Below are 16569 nucleotides of genomic sequence, written 5' to 3'. Positions count from 1 at the left end.
GTAGAATGACAATTTTGTCCCTACAATTACTATATACAACCCACTCACCTAAAAAACTACTCCTTTGATAACCCACTCCTTCATCTCCTTCCTTCTTCGACCATAAACCGTGTATCTTCCTCCCTCCTCCTACACTACGAAATACGAATCACTCCTGTACTCCTTCTCTCATCTCTTCCTCAATGAAAAACCAACTAATGGAACACTCTACTCTCCTCCCATTTAAGAAATGGATCTGGGGTTGGGAATAGAATTGGCCTTGCATTACTCCCATTACTCCCGAGAAGTTCTTTTTCTTTTTTGCCAATATTGTACTATACATCTGCGGGAGTTAGTTGAGAATTAATATGTTAATTTACAATTAATTTTAGAATTTATTCATAATTCTGAACCCCAAATGATTGTGACAAAGTTCGAATCCTGACTTCCGACAAGAAGAAGAGCAGAAAATACCAACAGGGGCTAGAGCCCATCGGCAAACACTAACCCAAAATTTCTAACGTGCCAAACACTTTTTGTATTTTACTACTTCGGAATAGAAAGACCAAACACAACTAAAATCCTTCATACGGTTAGAGGTTTTCGTGCCCTACGGACTACGGCGCAACGTGCTCTCTCACTCACCCCAACGGTCACTCTCTCTCTCTCTATCTCTCTCTAAGTTCCATCATTGCCCCAGTCGTCATAGTTACTGCTTTCAAAATATGCAAATAGTTATATTCTTCTTTCAAATAATTTGCAGAACCCTCAAGTCTTGACTGCTGGAAGAAGACAAATACTAGTGATCAGGTATTCTATTGGGATTTTCAGATATCGCGAGTTGTTGTGCATGCCATAGTTATCTTGAATTAATGGTGCGATTCTTGAATCGTTGTGTATTGTGTTGTGAAAGAAGCGTTAAGATTTGATAACATGTACTTTTTTGAGATGCTTATTCGTGGTTGCTTTTCTTGTCTTTTTAGTACTTTTTGCTTGTGTTTTCATGCTATAATGGAGTACTAAGACTAATTGTAGTTTTTTTTTTAATTTTGTGCGCATCGCAAAAAAAAAAAAGATCATTAATCTAGGTCAAACTCATCTGTAATTGCAAGTATCGGATGAGTATCTGAAAAGTATCCTATACTTTAAAACTACAGAAAATCATACTTTTGTGATATGTATTTGCAAGTATTGGAGGAGTTTCTAGAAGCATCTGTGCTTCATAGTAATAGTATGTTGATGGATACTGTAACTAATGATACCTCATTCTCCTAAGACTTATCATTCTGCAAATTAACATTAGTAACCTTGACATTAATTACTTAGGTTTGATGATGATTCGCGTTCTTGGGGTTGTTATCAAGAGGAGCTAAGGAGAATCATGCAGTGACCAGAAAGGGAAGATAGGTGAAACCTCCACTCGATGAACAATGCCAGATCTTACGGTAGGCTTTATGTGCTATGATGGTATAACTTGAGTACCGCAATGGCGTTGCTATCGATTCTTTTTATTGAAATCTTTTAAACTGTTTCATTCAACACATGTTATGTTTTCAATACATAGCAACAAAAATAGATTCCTGGTGAACTTCGAAGTTTGTATGAGAAACATATTATGCATGTTTATGTAAATTGCTAAGAAAAGCCTATATCGAGCACAAGGTGGTTTTCAGATTTTACATCCATGTTTCAGGCAACTTGGAGCCTTAGGTTCTATTTTCTTTTTGTTTACAAGTACAAACAAAATTTCAGCATATAGAGGAAGTAACCATCAATCAATTTGGTGATATGGAATGCATTTTTGAATTTTTTGAAGTGATGCCGTATGAAAGTGATATCCAGCCTATAGTTAAAGGTTTTCGCATAAGGCCTAAGCGAATGCTATATTTGATGCAAAACCATGCTTAATGTCTCAGCCCTACCGCTTGTGAACTCAAACGATGAGGGGAATAGGGACCAATGGAATTAGCTATTAATATGGAAGACCTCTTTCTCATTCATGAAGTGGGGATACAACCTCTGAACTGTAGCTCTTATTTCCACCAAATAGTCTCCTTCATACACTTTTATCTTAGAGATTTTGTTTTTGTTTTTTTTCCCACAAACTAACCCTAGATGGTGGTGCATCAGGTTGTTTGGGCGAGTTTTGTAGCTGTAGGCCCAGAGTTTCAGTATACTTACCAAATGACGCCAAGGTGGTGGTGATGTTTTTAGTGGCGGTCTTACCCATCAGTGAGGTATGGTCAATGAGTTATCTTCATGGGGGTTTTATTAGTTGGGGTTTGCGACTGGTTTGACTGCATCGGGTATGCGCTACGGTAATCACTAGTAAGTTAGGGAGGGAGTAATGAATACATCACCCCAATTGACAACCCTTGCAAACTATAAGCGACTTATAAGTGATGGGAGTTCCTTGGTGCTTCTTTATAGAAGATTCAACTGATTCAAACATCATCAAATGTTTGGATCTGTCTATGTATTAGTCTAGATGGCCTCAGCGTCTTAGTAATGATCTTTTTTGGCAATTAAAATTGGGACATAAGTTCTAATTCAAAGGTTCTATGTGTTGACTTTGGGGCATGGTGGCTCCCCTCTTCATCAATTACACATGGGTTTGCCTCACACATGGAGTGTCCAAACAAGTGGACAGCTTGGTGCTATCCATTCCCATCCACCGTACTAATTTTGTCTCTAATAATGCATTGAGCCATGGCTATAGCTCAGGCCTTGTGTAGTTTGCATCTGGAAATAGAGATACCAGTGAGGACTAGTGGTAGTAGCAATGTGGGAGATACTGTGAGAGAGTGGTGGGGTGAGAGACCTCTTTGTAAAGCTTCCATTGTCTGAATAATTGCTCCGGTTTACCCCCGTGGAGTACCCGAGTTTGGGAAACCACGTAAATACTTCGTGTATCTGTGTTTGGTGTGTTTGAGTTTGTTGGTTTCGATCCCTTTGGGCACAACACTACTATGCTTTTGTGATTTCATTATATCGAAAACAATTTTTCCCGTAACATATGATGTGGGTTTAGCTATGGCAGCAGGTTGTTTGGGCAAGTTCCGTAGCTATAGGACCTAAGTTCCAAAATCCTCTGCCATATGATGCCGAGGTGGATGGTGTTGGACATATTCATAGCAGCATATGCATGCATACATACATACATATTTGCATACATAATATGATGACATATGCAAGCATCTATATACATACATATATATATATATATATATATATATATATATATTATGTAAGTATATTACCGCTTATGTGCAAGCATCCATATGTGTGTATATATTATTAAGTAGGAATTAATTCTGTTTCCATTGGTAGCTGACTTTTGGTGGATTATGGTTAGTGTAGTAGTGTTTGCATTTTTGATTTTACAATGCAAGTATGCATACAAATATATACATATATGTGCAGCTATATTTGCCATGTCCACGGCAGTGTACATGGGCGCCGCCCCCGCCCCGCCCCCCCCCCCCCCCCCCCCTTTTTTTTTTTTTAAATTTTTGTGTCTGTATCCTTGTCCATATCCGTGCTTCATAGCCTTAATATCTGATCAATGACCTTTTCCGTGACCTTATGCTTTTTTAATAGCTAAAGCAATAGTTTTTTAAACTACATGATAGTGAAAATTTACGTACTAAACGTGAGATGCTGTTGTGCGCATTAGAAGGAGGTGGCCGATTCAATGAAGGTCTTTATTTCGAACTATTCTTGAAACAATGAAATCTAAGGGGAATTGATGGAGCATGTCTTCGTGTATATTTGTGTTGAGGCAATTACGATTTACGAGGAGAGCTAAAACTTTGGGAACTAGAAATCTACAATAAAATGTTAATGCCATAAAAAATTTCTTCACTTGTAGAGCCAATTATTCCTCTTTCTGAAGATATTCGTAAATTGTTATGACGGTTGACGGATTCTTGAATGGAAGAGAATTAGAGAACATATGGGAATAGGAAAAGATAGAAAGGTTATCATTTATTCATAACAGGAGTATGTTATTTCAAGAGTAGCTCTTATTACTAGACACGCTTTAAGAAAGTAAGGAGGGTTGGAGCATTTTAACAACGGGTGGCGATGCCTCTGGCATGGACACTATTGGTGTTATGGGCCCTAGGGGAGTCGGGGTGGGGTCATTACTGGTGATGGTGTCGGTGCTGGCTTGGGTGGGGACGTCGGCGTCTTTCGGTGCTTGTGGTGTTTATGCTTATGCTTGTGACCAGGTGAGGAAGGTGTTGTTGCCTCTGGGCTTGTTGGTGTTGGTGCAGGTGCCTTGTGTTTTTTTATGTTTGTGGCCCTTCGAATTATGCTTAGCTTCTGGTTCCTCATCCAAGGATGGTGCCGCTGATGGTTCTTCATGGTTGGATGGTGCCGCCGATGGTTCTTCATGGTTTGATTGACTATCAAACCAAGCAGAATCAGCAGTTAGATCTGATAGCTGCTCGTCATCAGCAAAAGAGAGGTTGGTGAGAGCAGCTAGTCAAAGGAAAGACACTAGTAAACTATGCAACAGTACTTTTCATCTTTAGGATGTGGGTTGTGGAGGGTTAAGACTTAAGACTTTGATGCCCTTTTTATAGGGAGCATGTGAACCTCTAACTTAATTACATGACACATCTACAAGAGTTCTTGGCCATGATGGTGGATCCCACAAGATTTGATATTGAAATTGGTTCAGGTGCAGGTCAAACTTGTTCATTTAATATTACAATGTAATTAAATCTTGACAATCCCTATCGAATTTTTTAGATTCTATATCTTTAGTTCCTAATATTTTCCCCCAGTCTAGAATGCTTAAAATTAAAAGTTCCAGTACTGTTTTTGAACCCTGCTACATAAATAATCGAAAGCGCATTGTTAATCTAAGTAGTCCTCAATGACCAATGCTCACAAACTCTATTATAATGCTTATGGGGTTTTTTGATGACTACGAATTTTTTATATTCAGCTAAATATTGTGATTGAACTCTAGTAATAAAGAGGTATTGGTTCCATGTATAATTGGAAGGCAATGACCCATATTTAATGAAGATAGTTAATGAAGTTTTTTTATTCATAGATTTTGTGAATTCACAAAGTCTATGAGAATCCGGTAGAGGATTAATCCCATCTTAGACTACTGTTGTTTGTGCAATTGTGAGGAGAGAGAAAAATTTAATACCTAGAAAACAAAGATTATCCCCATCCAAGTCAGTTGTGATTTGTGGTTAGAGTTATTATTGTAATTTTCCTAACATAGGTATAGTGATCTTAGTTTTGAAGTGTTTTGTCCAACCTTGAACTATTTCTTTGGTAAATTTTTTTTTTTACCATTGTGTCGTGGGCTCTATGGAGCACATATGCGGACTTAGGAAAAGAAACACGTATGGGACACCAATTTTGAAAAAAATATAAATACTAACCGACGGGGGATGACAAAAAATAGGTATATATATGTCGAAACTTATATTGTGTATTTGTCTACATATATGTATCTGTGGTGATTGTTACCTTTTATTCTTTAAACACGATAATTTAAGCCCAAATGCAAGTTTTGAAAATTATAATGGACCTATATCGTGTGCCCACTTGTGTCTAACTAGAGATACATGTGTGTTGACATTTCCCTTACCTAAGATTGATACAATTAAATTAGAAAAGCAGGAATGTCCCATATTTTTTGCGATGTGTCCAAAACTGATCTGATGACCTCCAAGGGTCAATTATTGGACTTAACCCTGGCTGCGTACATCAATCCTTCTCTAGACCCTGCAATGGCGGGAGCCTCGTGCATTGGGTTTGCCCTTTTACCTTGCTAAAACCCCGACTCCATGTTCTCCTTAGTATTCAAAACCTAGACCTCATTTGAGATGTGCAATTAAGTTCAAGGATTATCTTATTTTAAGCACAGTTTGGTTAACTCTAAAAGCCAATGTTAAGGTAATGTATCTTCAACACGGGTCAATACGAAGTAGGCCGTTTATGTAAAAAAAAAATCCTCAACAAAGCTAATTAGATGAGTCTAGCCCTGTGATTTGATCACAATCGTCTTCCAAAAGATGGACGGAGTTTTATTTGTGATGATAAACTGTAAACGTTTGAATTTTATGCAATTAAATGGCTATGGTTATCTGATTAGTTTAATTTTTCGCATGAATGATTTTCTGGTTAGGTTCTACCAAATGATGAGGTCTAATGATTAAAGTTGGCCCACTATTGGAGAAAAACTCCATTACCATAGTGATACTAGCTAGTAATACTGCATCATCATTGACAAGTGGTATCAACGTCCAACAATAAGACTACATCTAGGATAGTGAACTCTAATCACTACATCTGCATAGGGGGTTGGCTATGAAAACCTGGAATGTTACATTGGATAGTGATATCATGCGTCAATGATGATGTAGTATCGCTGGCATCGATATCTCATGAATCACAACGAAACAAATTGCCTTTATGGCAGAAAACAGGGAATATAATAGCTAGAGAGTTTTGTCCAATAGCCTCCAAAGCCTAGCTTTTGATATCATGTCAAAACATCTAAGTGAAAACTGATAGGCTAAGACTTCTTGAATTCATAATTGCATGTACTTCTTGAATTTTCTATGTGAAATAGAATATGGCATGTTAGTTGACAAGAAAAGTAGCTTTCATTTATTTTAAATCTAGAATCGAAATTAATTCTTATAGAGGACCAACATTCATTTTTGTCATGTCAAGAATTTTTAGATTTTCCAAAGTGTGAAGTCATATCAGAGTGATATCCTCTTGGAATTTAAAGGTAGAGAAGGCCTAACCTTTGAAACGGTCATTGAGTTTTTTGTGAACGGGACCCTATATTTGATGAAAACCCATAGCTTAATGTCTCAAGCTTAGCTCTTCAAAAATCAAACAATAAAGGATATGGCTGTTATCAACAAGGAAAATTGTTACTATTATGAGTATTATGTTTGTTAGAGCTTGTCCCATAATGGTTAATTATAACCTCCAAAAACTAGTATATGAGCCTGGACGGCCTCTCCACTCATTGGAAGTTGGTTATGAGTTTGATGTTTTAACATGGTATTAGAGCTAGGCTTTGGAGGCTTTTGGCCAAGACTCTTATTGTTTGCCACATTGTTTGTGCCATAAGTGCACTTTGTTTCGTTGTGCTCCCAATTTTATGGATCTTTTGTTTACCTCTCCACATGCAGGGGATTGTAAGAGCTTGTCCTGCATTGATTAATTATAAGCTCCACAAACTAGTAAATGAGTCCGAGCGGCTCCTCTAATCATTGCCAATTGGTTTCGAGCAGTGATTTAAGAAGCGTGCTTAAGCGCGAAGTAGACGAGGCACGGGTATGGGACTTAATGTGTAGAAGCGTAGTGCAGATGGCGAAGTGCAGGTGAAGCGCGAAAAGTGCGTGCTTCGGGACTAAGCCTAAGGCGCATGAAGTATGCTTAACCATTAACTGTAAGAAATTTGTGAATTTAATCAGAGCTGTACATTTTTTTAAGTGTATCTACCTCTAATTGATATCCAATGCACGAGATCAAAGTTTCTAATGAGACCAAAGCACCAGATAACAGGTTTTATAAAAAGCCCTAATAGTTGAATAGGATCTTCCACTGGCACTTCTTCTCCTCTTCGACTGCATTGACCTTTCCTTTGACTGAATCAACTCTTTTTCTGTGATGCCTCTTTCAATTAGACCGCAATTCGCCTAGTATTACCTCATCATGTTTCTAATTTTTAAAGCTACACATTCAAACTTCAAAGATTAGTTTTGATGGAGTTCTTTTTCTTATTTATTTATATGGTTATTTGAATGTAATGTATGATTATTGACGTTGTACAGTTTTGGACTTCAAAGTATGGTACTTAGCTTCTTACATATGCTGTAGGCCGAAAGTTCCCAAAAAAAGAGGTCTTATACGTCCTTGAGATATGGTTAGTGACTATTCTTCATAAGGTTAGTCGACTGGTGTCTATGACAGAAAGAGTTGGGTATGTCATATGTGCTACTGTAGTAAGCAAGGGTGGGAGAAATGAAAAACATAATTCCAAGTAGCTACACTGTAAGATGCATCTTTGCTATGTTGGAGCCTTGAAAACGATACAGGACTCGTAAGTGGGGGGAGTCCCTTGGTGCTCTTTTATAGAGAAGTAGACGGATTAGACATGAGGTTTTGGAGTTTTTAACTGCTAGGGTAGATGGCCTTGACCTCTTAGTAGTGATCTTACCGGCAACTAAAACGGGCAATTAAGTCGACATCTCGTATAATGTTATAGAACAATTACCGAACCCATCTCTTTCCCAATTATTGGGGTTATGGAGGGGAGGATTGAAGACAGACCTAACCTTTGGCAATATATGCACAAAGTGGCTGTTCTTTGAATACCATTGAAATAGTGGCCCCTTAGACCTCCAAGAACCAAGGAGCTAAAGGGACGTTTTGCTGCAGAACCATGCTCTCAAATCAAAGTCGAAAGGTATCAGAGAGGGCAGGCCTAGAGACCCAAATCAATTTCTGTGCACAGTACCATGCTTTCTTCATTCTAGTATAATGAGGACAACGAAACTAAACGTGGGATGTTGTTGTGTGTATTAGGAGTTGGCCGATATTCAATGAAGGTCTTTATTTCGAACTGTTCTCGAAACAAAGAAATCTAAGGGAAATTGATGGAGCATGTCATTGAGTATATTTGTGTTGAGGCAATTACGATTTACGATTTACGAGGAGAGCTAAAACTTGGTAACTAGAAATCTATAATAAAATGTTAATGCCATCAAAATTTTCATTGCCTGTAGTGCCAATTATTCCTATTTTCGAAGATTTTTGTAAATTGATATGACCGATTCTTCAATGGCAGAGAATTAGAGAACACATGGGAATAGGAAAAGATAGAAAGTTTTTCATTTATTGATAACTGGAGTATGATATTTCAAGAGTAGCTCTTATTACTTGAAACACTTTAAGAAAGTAAGGAGGGTTGGAGCATTTTAACAATGGGTGTCGATGCCTGTGGCATGGACACTGTTGGTGTTATAGGGCCTAGGGGTGTTGGGGTGGGGTAATTGCCGGTGACGGTGTCGGTGCTGGCTCGGGTGGAGACGTCGGCGTCTTTCGGTGCTTGTGGTGTTTATGCTTATGCTTGTGACCAGGTGAGGAAGGTGTTGGTGCCTCTGGGCTAGTTGGTGTTGGTGCAGGTGCCTTGTGTGGTTTATGCTTAGCTTCTTTTTCCTCATCCAAGGATGGTGCCGCCAGTGGTTCTTCATGGTTGGATGGTGCTGCCGATGGTTCTTCATGGTTTGATTGACTATCAAACCAAGCAGAATCAACAGTTAGATCTGATTGCTGCTCGTCATCAGCAAAACAGAAGTTGGTGAGAGCAGCTAGCCAAAGGCAAAGTACTAGAAAACATGCAACAGGTTTCATCTTTAGGATGTGGGTTGTAGAGGTTTAAGACTTGGATGCCCTTTTTATAGGGAAGATTTGAACCTGGAACTTAATTCACATGACATCTACAACTATCTCTCTGGCTTTTGTATCATGCAAGACTTGTTGGTATCATTAAAGTTGGTCTAGGTGCAGTTGAAACTTGTTTGCCTGTTAATCTAATGTGATCCTAGTGCATTTAATGTTACAATGTAATCAGATCTTGACAATCCTTATCAGATCTTTTATTGATCCTGACTTTTCAAATCCACGATGGAAATCGATTATTTCTCCTACGTAGATCCCAATGTTTTCCCCCAGTCTATGTTGCAGAAGTTCGAAAGTTCCTGTAATGTTTTTTCACTCTGCAATGCATACATAACTAAAGTGCATTGTTAACAAAGGTAGTCTCCGATCACTATTGATGAAATACCTAGTTTCATGCTTATCTGGTTTTTTAATACCTTTCAAATTTTAAATTCAGCTAAATATTGTGATTGAAAAGTAGAGATCAAGAGGTATTGGTTCCTATGATAATTAGAAGGCAGTGCCCCATATTTAATGAAGGTCTTTAATGTGTAGATTTTGTGAATCAACAAAGTCCTAGGGACTATAAAACATGCAACTGTTTTCATCTTTAGGATGTGGGTTGTGGAGGTTTAAGACTTCGATGCCCTTTTTATAGGGAGCATGTGAACCTGCAAACTCATGCACATAACATCTACAAGACTTGTGGTATCATTGAAATTGGTCTAGGTGCAGGTCAAACTTGTTAGCCAATAAATCTGATGTAATCTTACATTTAACACTACTATGTAATCAAATCATGACAATCCTTTTCAGATTTTAGAGATTCTATATGTTTTGATCCCAATATTTCAAATCCAGTGTTGAAATGAGTTATTTCTATTACGTAAATCCTAATGTTTTTCCAAAATATATAAAATTAAAAGTTTACTTTTTTTTTTTTTCACACTTCAATGCAAACAAAATTAACTTGCAATGTTAATCTAAGTTGTCCTTGGTCACTAAATCATAGTTTTATGCTTATGCGGTTTTGTTATATTTACAAATTTTAAATTTCTACTGAATATTGTAATCGATAATTAGAAATCAAGAGGTATTTGTTCCTATGATAACTAGGAGGCACTGCCCCTTATTCATGAAATTCTTTAATTTGTAGATTTGTTGAAATAACAAAGCTTATGAGACTCCAATAGAGGGTTTCGATCGGGGGAGGGGTGGCGCCCCCCCGCCCCCTATTCCTCTCCTCCTCCCATCCCTACCGCTCGTTGTTTGGTTCTCTGGCCTAGTGGTTCAAGCGCTAGGTTGTCGGCGAGCGGGTTACCGACCTTGGGTCGATTGGTCTATCTTGGATGGTTCCTTTTTGTCCTTTCAGTCTCTGGATGCTTCTTGGGCCGACGGTGGATGTGGTCGCAATAATCGGTGAGGGCAAAGGTGGGTTTTCTGGCATTTTTCTTGCTAGTTTTTTTTCTCTCTCTCCAACCGGTTTTTCCAGTAGGTTTTCCAGTCTAGGTCTTCCTTAGATTCGGCTGTGTACCAGTCTGGGTCTCCCCCAGATCCGGTGGGTGTGGTAGGTGGGCGAATAACTGAGTTTGTTTTTGTTTTGGTGGTTGTTGTGTGGTGTTCGAAATTTGAGATCTGTCGCCGCCGTGGTTGTGTGGGCTAGTTTTGCTGCTGCTGTGCCGCCCACGCCGTCTATCGTGCCAGCAAAGAGTTGCCCTGGAGTGGCGTCCGTGCTGTGATTCCAAAGGCGTGCCAGCGCTTCGTTGGTGCTGTTTTCCAATCAAGAGCAGACTGGTGTGCCAGTTTGGGTTTCTGCTTCCGATTGACGATTTCATCTTGCACTTACTTCGGGTTTAAACTGGGGATCCTTTTGGATCCTCTACTACTGAGTCACTGACGGGTCTCTCATACCGGCACTTAGTGTAGGTTTGCTTTGGCAGGGTTTCTTTGAGTCTGTAGCTTGTGTACTTTTAGCAGTAACTCGTGTATTTGATTTAATAGTTTTGGTTCATTCCTGTACATTGTGTTGAAATCTTTTCCCTTTGGGTGATGAATGAATTGCTTGACATTGATAAAAAAGAAAAAGAAAAAGAAAGAGAGAGAATACAATAGAGGATTAATCCAATCTTAGACTAGTAGTGTTGCTAGGGGGGATGAACATTTAATAACTAAAAATCAAACTTTACCCCATACAAATCAATTGTCATTGTGGTTAGGGATACGGAAAATTAATTTTTCACTCCACTTTCTTATAAATGCACTCCAAAATTTTTCCTTTAGGCCCTGTTTGGATGCCGGATTTGGAGGCCGCCGCCCGGATTTCATCTCCTGGTCCCACTCATATTCGGTCTTTGGTTGCATTTTTGGGAGGGTGGATTAAAACACTGTTGGGACTACAAATCCACCTCTAACAGTATTTTGGGTGGATTTTCCAAGCGGAGCTTCACCCCTATCGTTGGCAAATCTGGGGGATTTGGGACTCTTTTACCCCTTTAAATCCACCCTCACCCCCACACAGTGTTTTACGAAGAAGAGAGAGAGAGAGAGAGAGAGAGAGAGAGAGAGAGAGAGAGAGGTACCTCACAGAGCTTGTCGGCGTCGGAGAAGAGTGGGATTGTGTCGTTCAAGTCGGCGTCGAAGAAGGAGTTGTACCTCTGGAGTGGTTTTTTTGGAGGAAACGATAAAAACGAGGATTGTGTATATCTCACATATATATATGATGGGGCCCATGGGGTATATATGAATTGTATTTTTAGCCATGAGGCCCATAACTGTGTATGTGAATTGTAATTTTTTTTATAAAAATAATTCACTTTTCAATTACATTTTTTAAAAATTTTTGGAAAATAATATTTTTTTCTAATAAATAATATGGTTTAGACATTTGTAAAATAAAATGAATTTATTTTATGCCGTAATTAATGATAAATATGTATTTACTTTAATTATAATTAAGTAAACGAATTTTGATGATTTAAAAATCTAAGTGGGGGCAATTTAGTCATTCAACATCTAATTCCATCATATCCACCTTCTATATCCTCCTCCTCAAAAAACCATCCAAATACCTCGTTACAAATCCACCCTTCTTAAGAGGTGGGGCCACATTTCTTAACATAGCACTCCTCATTACTATCCACCCTTATTCTATATTCACCCAAAACAAATCTTCCATCCAAACGGGCCATTAGTGTCTGGCAGTCTAATCTTGGTTGAGGAGTTTTTGTTGACCTTAAGATATCTTTTTGTATGGTTTCCATTCCATTTTCTTTTTTTGGGTTGGCTTTAAGAAGCACACATATGGATGCAGCCAAGAACACGGATACGAAATCAGAAATGGGACACAAAAATTTTGAATATATGGAAACACGAACATGACAGGGGACGACTAGTGAGATTTATAAGTGTTGAGCCAAGCTACAAGTGTACATGCATGACGCTAGTGGCCTTGGATGGCCGGATGCGTACGTGGCTCGAAAACTGTTCAAGTTGGCGGTCTTAAAAATTATGAAGTTCCTATCGTATAGAAAATAATTATCTAAGAATAATCTTGGTCTTACAATCTGAAAAATATCTGGGAAAAAAAATCCCGAAAAGCAAATTCTAATGTCAGTGTCGCTTCTCAGCGCTTGGAAATCCCCTTTCGTCCGAAAACTGCAATGTTCGTTGGAACTATTACCCGCGTATTCTAAGGCTTCAAATTCCTGACAAGAATCATCTTCAAAATCACAAATTATCTCGGAGTAATTCACAGTGTTGTTCGGAAATTAAAATTTATGTGTTGGAACTTATTGTTTCAATTGCTCTCAATTGCAGTTTTATAGTTTGTAGACATTGTTGTAAGAGAGGGAGACAAGTGTTAGGGTTTGACTAACCCTAATATACATGCTATTGCATATGGTGTGTGAGACACTGAGACACCTGAATTCATTATTTATCAAATCTTCTTGGTCTATCAAACATGACTCGGTATCATTTGTTCTCACATTACAACCTTTATCATGTTCGTTTCATCTCCTCAAAGCTTGGATCCACACTACTCTGGCGTCCTGTTGAACATTGCCCCAGGCCCACATTCCATGTGTCTCCCTATTACTGGACTTGCCAGAAATGGGTGTAAACAGGATGCCAACTGAAGAAACCCTATGTCCAAATGGTAACAAGGAATACATGAGAAGATCATAATTTGTATACTACTTTGGAAGATAGTTTATTCCATTTTGTCCAACATGTGTGCAACGTGCCTTTCGGTTACTTCTGCACTGTGATTTAGCTAGGAACATTTGGATTCAATACTTAGTATTTGTGGAGGACCGAGTGTTCATGTCCTGTTCTTTGAAAGGATTAGTGAATAAGTGGAGAAAATCATAAGGGAGGCCATATTTTTGGCAACCCCTGTGGACATTGAGGATAGTTGGAAATAATTTTGCAGTCGTCAACAAACTAGTTACACATTGTGTGAAGGCACCAGATACAAGTAAAACACAGTAATGAAATGTTGTTCTGCAACTATTGGTGGAGCCAGGTATTACGTTCAGTAGGGGCAACCATTGATCTCAATGTTAATCTATAGATAATTAGCTTTAATGAATTTTTCTAACTACACTTCATTAGGTGGTGGTCAAGGTGGGCATAGAGCCATAAAATTTGGATTCTCAAACACATTTTAACATTTGTCAAAATCAAAACACTCTTTACGCCTGTTATGTTCTTTTCGAATATATATTGAGGCCAGATACCACCCATTAGTGGGTGGTTAGTATTTTTCTATCAACCAAACCCTTGTTAAAGAACTTACTAGTAAAAATTACTGCTCCATTATTTCCAACTTGCTATGTTTAGAAGAATTAAGGGTTTTGAGATTTCGGGGAACCTGAGAGATGCGTCTACATAAAAAATTGACGGGCAATTATTGTCTAAATGCCAAAAAAAGCAAGAAATTCCAGTGGGGGGATGTGCCCCTGCTGGTCCTATGCTCCATCCGCCACTGACTGCAAGAAGACTGATTGGAGTTAAGTGTTTTTTTCTTTTCTAAAAGGGGCAGAAACTGAATGGCTATGAGTTGAAGACTTGTTGTGGCGTTATAGATGGACTGGTGTTATTGTTCTTTTTTGGTATTCTTTGTGTAGTTGTTGCCTTCCCAATTGTTTACATACACACCTTTTGACCACAACTCTGGTCACAATTGCGTCTTGAGCCGTTCGATGCATGTGAACCCATGTGCATCAAACGGTTCTGGACGCAGTTGTGTTTGGAGTTGTGGTCGAAAGGTGTGTATGTAGGAGTCCTCTTTGAACAATGTAGTGTGGAAATGTAACTCGAAACAGGTCAGCTGAATGCCTGGAAAATTTCCTCTTCTGTTTGTGCAGTGAGGGGAAAATGGGAATGCATTGAATTTTGGCTAGATGATGTAGCTATATCTCCGGCCTAAAGGTTTGGCATGAGAAGCATACTAATGAATTGGATGTTACGATTAAGGAAATTAACATTAGTCCACTTGGTAATGTGGATTGAGGATTTAACATTACCTGGGGTAACATTACAAAAATGCTATATACAGCTCATACAGTGTAAAATTTACATTGCAACATGGATTTCAATTCTCTGAGATGCTATGTGCCTACAGCTTTCACCGATTGAAAATCCAGGACAATCAGACACCTATTAATCCATATGATTTGAACTTTGCCTTTGCTGTATAGTCACACCTATAATGAATCTGGTCAATAGATTTCATTTCATAAGCATGTTTGCCGGTTTTGCTAAGGGTGCAATGAACTATTATCATTGTGATTATGGTAAACAGAAGGTTTCTTTTGGTATGCAGTTTCAGCAGGTGATGGTGTTCAAGGATTATGCATTCTTGTCCTTCATAACTTCTTCCTCTTTTGTAATCTTGTTGCCAACCAATAGACCTTCCCCCTGGTTTCATCCTTTTTTATTTTTATTTAGATTTAGATTAGTAGGTCAATGATAAGCTGATGCAATTCTCTCCATTTTCTGCCCTCTTCAACCTTTAATCTTATATTCCGCAACATTGCTTCAATAGAATACTAAGAGAATGCAATACATAACCTGATAACCATCTCTGCGGTGCTACAAGCGCAGACCAGGAATGTTACAATGGCGGCTCTAAAAACATGACAATTGCACCTAGTAGTGATGCTCATACAGTGGCACCTGACTTATAATCATCATTTAGATGAGCCGGTAATGGCTCTTATTTCTACATGAGTAGTAGTACAACACACTCAATTGGAATGGGGTGGTGATTTAGGCTTGTGAGGGCCATATGGCTTCTTTGATGGGCCCGACATCGGAGGCATCACCTTTCGTGGTGGCTTTCCAAAGTCTTGAACATTTTCCATCAGATTGTGTCCGGGGTAATGGCCTTGAGTCGGTGGCTTCTTCTCCGGTGGTGGCTTCTCTCCCATTTTTGGTGGCTTTTCTTCTCCCTTGGGTGGCATGCCCATTGGTGGTTTGTGCTCTGGTGGTGGTTTCTCACCTCCTTTGGGTGGCTGTGGCTCACCCATTGGTGGTTTCTCTCCTCCCTTGGGTGGCTCACCCATGGGTGGTTTGTGCTCCGGTAGTGGTTTCTCACCTCCCTTGGGTGGCTTACCCATTGGTGGTTTCTCTCCTCCCTTGGGTGGCATACCCATTGGTGGTTTGTGCTCCAGTGGTGGTTTTTCACCTCCCTTAGGAGGCATATACGTCGGTGGTTTGGGCTCATGAGGGGGTGGCTTAGGGTAATCACCAAATGAGGGAGTGGCGAGTGCCACCATTGCTAGTAACACTAGTAAAAAGTATTTCAGAGACATCTTTGAATCAAATGGTAGTGGTGAAATTCTAGTTGATAGTGCCATTTAAGGTTGGTTTCCCTTTAATTTATAGTGGTTTGGAGCCTTTGGCGGAGTGACACGTGTCACCATCTTAGGCTTGTAATTGTTTTTTTTTGGGATCATATGGTCCAACTACGTTGAGATATTTGACATTTGGACAGTGGGCGCCTACCAGCTGAAAAAAACAAACCTTCTTTACTGCATGTTCATTCTCTCTTTTTTTGAAAACAAACTTCTGTACCTGATTTGTGTTAGTAATACTGGGCTTATATTTCGTGGTTTTAACATCAAAAGTACGTTTGTTCACATAAGG

General features: G+C 39.0%; 1 protein-coding gene, 1 long non-coding RNA gene and 1 other non-coding gene across 3 annotated transcripts; 1 reads left to right on the top strand and 2 right to left on the bottom strand.

Moving 5' to 3' along the window:
- The first annotated feature begins 566 nt into the window (after window positions 1-566).
- On the top strand, window positions 567-11971 carry LOC131324092 (uncharacterized). The gene is made up of 4 exons (XR_009199225.1): window positions 567-661; window positions 743-854; window positions 1306-1424; window positions 7164-11971. It is a non-coding gene; the product is annotated as an uncharacterized LOC131324092 (long non-coding RNA).
- On the bottom strand, window positions 8403-8510 carry LOC131324940 (small nucleolar RNA snoR100). The gene has a single exon (XR_009199523.1). It is a non-coding gene; the product is annotated as a small nucleolar RNA snoR100 (small nucleolar RNA).
- Window positions 11972-15413: 3442 nt separating the features above from the next.
- LOC131324091 (early nodulin-75-like) lies at window positions 15414-16281 on the bottom strand. The gene is made up of 2 exons (XM_058355919.1): window positions 16109-16281; window positions 15414-16018 (listed from the first exon to the last, which is right to left on the bottom strand). Exons 1-2 carry the CDS (start codon window positions 16278-16280, stop codon window positions 15669-15671), a joined length of 522 nt encoding a protein of 173 aa, XP_058211902.1. The 5' UTR covers window position 16281; the 3' UTR covers window positions 15414-15668.
- Between the last annotated feature and the right edge of the window lie 288 nt (window positions 16282-16569).

Source organism: Rhododendron vialii, chromosome 4a (genome assembly GCF_030253575.1).
Source record: "Rhododendron vialii isolate Sample 1 chromosome 4a, ASM3025357v1".
In the NCBI taxonomy this organism is placed as follows: domain Eukaryota; kingdom Viridiplantae; phylum Streptophyta; class Magnoliopsida; order Ericales; family Ericaceae; genus Rhododendron; species Rhododendron vialii.
Note: the sequence above shows the minus strand (reverse complement) of the source record. Positions and strands in the feature narration are given on the sequence as shown.